Consider the following 2,357-nt stretch of genomic DNA (forward strand, 5'->3'; position numbering starts at 1 on the left):
AATATATAAATTACACGGTTTTAATAGTTAATATATAAAATACCGATTGGGTTTTCGTTAATGCATGAAATTTATATCATTAGGTAGATATGACCGGGACTGGATTAGATAACATACAAAATTTGTTACCGTTGTTGTTATTAATAAAAATAATAAGATAAGATAGTACCTATTGAACCACACCATTTGGCATAGACTAGACTTATTCGTGTGACAGTGTACTGCGAGTTTACTTACTAGTTAGTTTAATCATTTTTAGTGTTGTATAGTGTAATAACTAATAAGTGTGCTTTAAAATGAAAACCAAATTTGATACAATTATAAAAAATACAACAACAGAACGTAATAACAGCACGTTTTTGCTGAAAGAAAAATATGATTCCTTAATAAGTGAAGTGAAACGTATTAAAACAGGAAAAAAAGAATCGTCACGTGATTATTGGTTAGTACAACGGTATGATGTGATAGAAGTGCAAGGTAGGTAATGAAAAACTTATACGTCCAATGAAAGAAAATTCTGATATTATATTTTACGTCCACGACGAAGAATTATATGATATTTTACTTAACATTCACCTATCTATTGGACATGGTGGTAGAGACAGAATGATGTATGAACTGAAAAAAAAATATAAAAATATTACTCAATCAAACGTCAAAATTTTTTTAAATTTATGTGAATCATGTGTAAAAAAACAAAAAAAGTGAAAAAAAAGGTATCGTGACAAATCCTATGATATTTTCTGAATTAAATAGTAGATGTCAATTAGATCTTATTGATTATCAAAGTCAAGCTGATGGTGAATATAAATTTGTGTTGGTGTATCAAGATCATTTGACTAAATTTTGTATTTTAAAACCATTAAAATCGAAAAGAGCTTAAGAAGTAGCATATTGTCTCATAGATATTTTTACGGTGTTCGGTGCTCCAAGTGTACTACAAAGTGACAACGGTCGTGAATTCAGAAATCAAACAATTGTTTTATATTGTTTTATCTATTAATAGATTCATTAAAAGAAATGTGGCCTGAATTATCTATTATTCATGGCAAACCTCGCCACAGTCAATCCCAAGGATCAGTGGAGAGGGCAAATCAAGATATAGAGAATATGATAATTATCTGGATGAAGGACAACAACACAACAAAATGGAGTGAAGGGCTAAGATTTATTCAATTTATGAAAAATAAAGCTTTTCATAGGGTGATAGGACTAAGTCCTTATGAATCTATGTTCGGATGTTCCCCAAAAGTAGGAATTTTTTCAAATACTCCAGACAATATTTTGAAAGTTTTGAATACAGACAAAAGTTTAAATAATAAAATTAACAAAGATTTAGAATAAAATAACTGTAAAATATGCAAACATATATTTATGGAAAATGAAGGGAATACCGAGGAAGAATTGTGTCAACTTTGCATAAATAAATAAAACATTTCCAATAAAAGAGAAGAAGCAAAAGAATGCTTAGAACGTCAAGCTAAAAGAATGAAACTACAATCAGATATGTCTCATCCACCTGCTCTTGTGCAGACTTGGGTAGTATTCCAAATACAGTATTCTGAATACTGTATTAAAAATACTTTTTAAGTATTCCGAATACTTTTTAGATACTTTTTTTTTAAAGTATTCAATACAGTATTTTGAATACTTTTTACAAGTATTCTGAGTACAGTATTCGGAATATTTTTTTAACATTCAATATTAATTTTAATATAATATTTTATAACTAATAGATTATAGATAGCCAAATAGGTGTTTTTTATTAAGATTATAATAATGTTCATTTATAAACACAGAATTAAAAAAGTAATATTTTTGCTATTGATATCTAAATCTACTAAAAAAAAGTATTCGAAAAATATTTGGAATACTTTTTGTGAAGTATTTCAAATACTTAGGAATATTATTATCATAAAGTATTCGAATACATATTCTGAATACTTTTTTTTAAGTACCTATTCTGAATATGTATTTGAAATACTTTTTAAAAGTATTTTACCCAAGTCTGTTCTTGAGGGATGTAACGTACGAGTCAAAATTCCAGATGTTAACAGGTCAAAATGTGATCCACAATCTATAATTGCAATTGTATTAGAAAAAACAACTGACGGATTTTATCGCTTAGGTAATTTTTTTTTATTTATAATTTTTTTTTTAAATTTATTTATTAATAATTCAAATAATTTTGTTTTAGGAACTAAATACGGTGTACTAAAACAAATTTACGCGAGGTCATCATTTAATTTATGCACAGAAAAGTTTATTACGCTTAGTGACGTTCCAGATGTAGATATTTGCCTTCGAAAAGCATCCGAATCCTAATCAATTGGTAATGGACAAGGGTTTTTAAATGT

At 27.3% G+C, this 2,357-nt stretch overlaps 1 protein-coding gene across 1 annotated transcript in view; it reads left to right on the plus strand.

Moving 5' to 3' along the window:
- LOC100574778 overlaps positions 1–2,325 on the plus strand; it is a 3,193-nt gene extending 868 nt beyond the window's left edge. The window contains exons 2-6 of the mRNA XM_008180706.1: positions 340–477; positions 1,007–1,232; positions 1,449–1,539; positions 2,008–2,128; positions 2,198–2,325. Coding sequence (XP_008178928.1) covers positions 340–477; positions 1,007–1,232; positions 1,449–1,539; positions 2,008–2,128; positions 2,198–2,325 — 704 coding nt within the window. The remainder of the gene's footprint in view (positions 1–339; positions 478–1,006; positions 1,233–1,448; positions 1,540–2,007; positions 2,129–2,197) is intronic.
- Positions 2,326–2,357: the final 32 nt, after the last annotated feature.

This window comes from Acyrthosiphon pisum, unplaced genomic scaffold (assembly GCF_005508785.2).
Source record: "Acyrthosiphon pisum isolate AL4f unplaced genomic scaffold, pea_aphid_22Mar2018_4r6ur Scaffold_21312;HRSCAF=23603, whole genome shotgun sequence".
NCBI classification, from domain to species: domain Eukaryota; kingdom Metazoa; phylum Arthropoda; class Insecta; order Hemiptera; family Aphididae; genus Acyrthosiphon; species Acyrthosiphon pisum.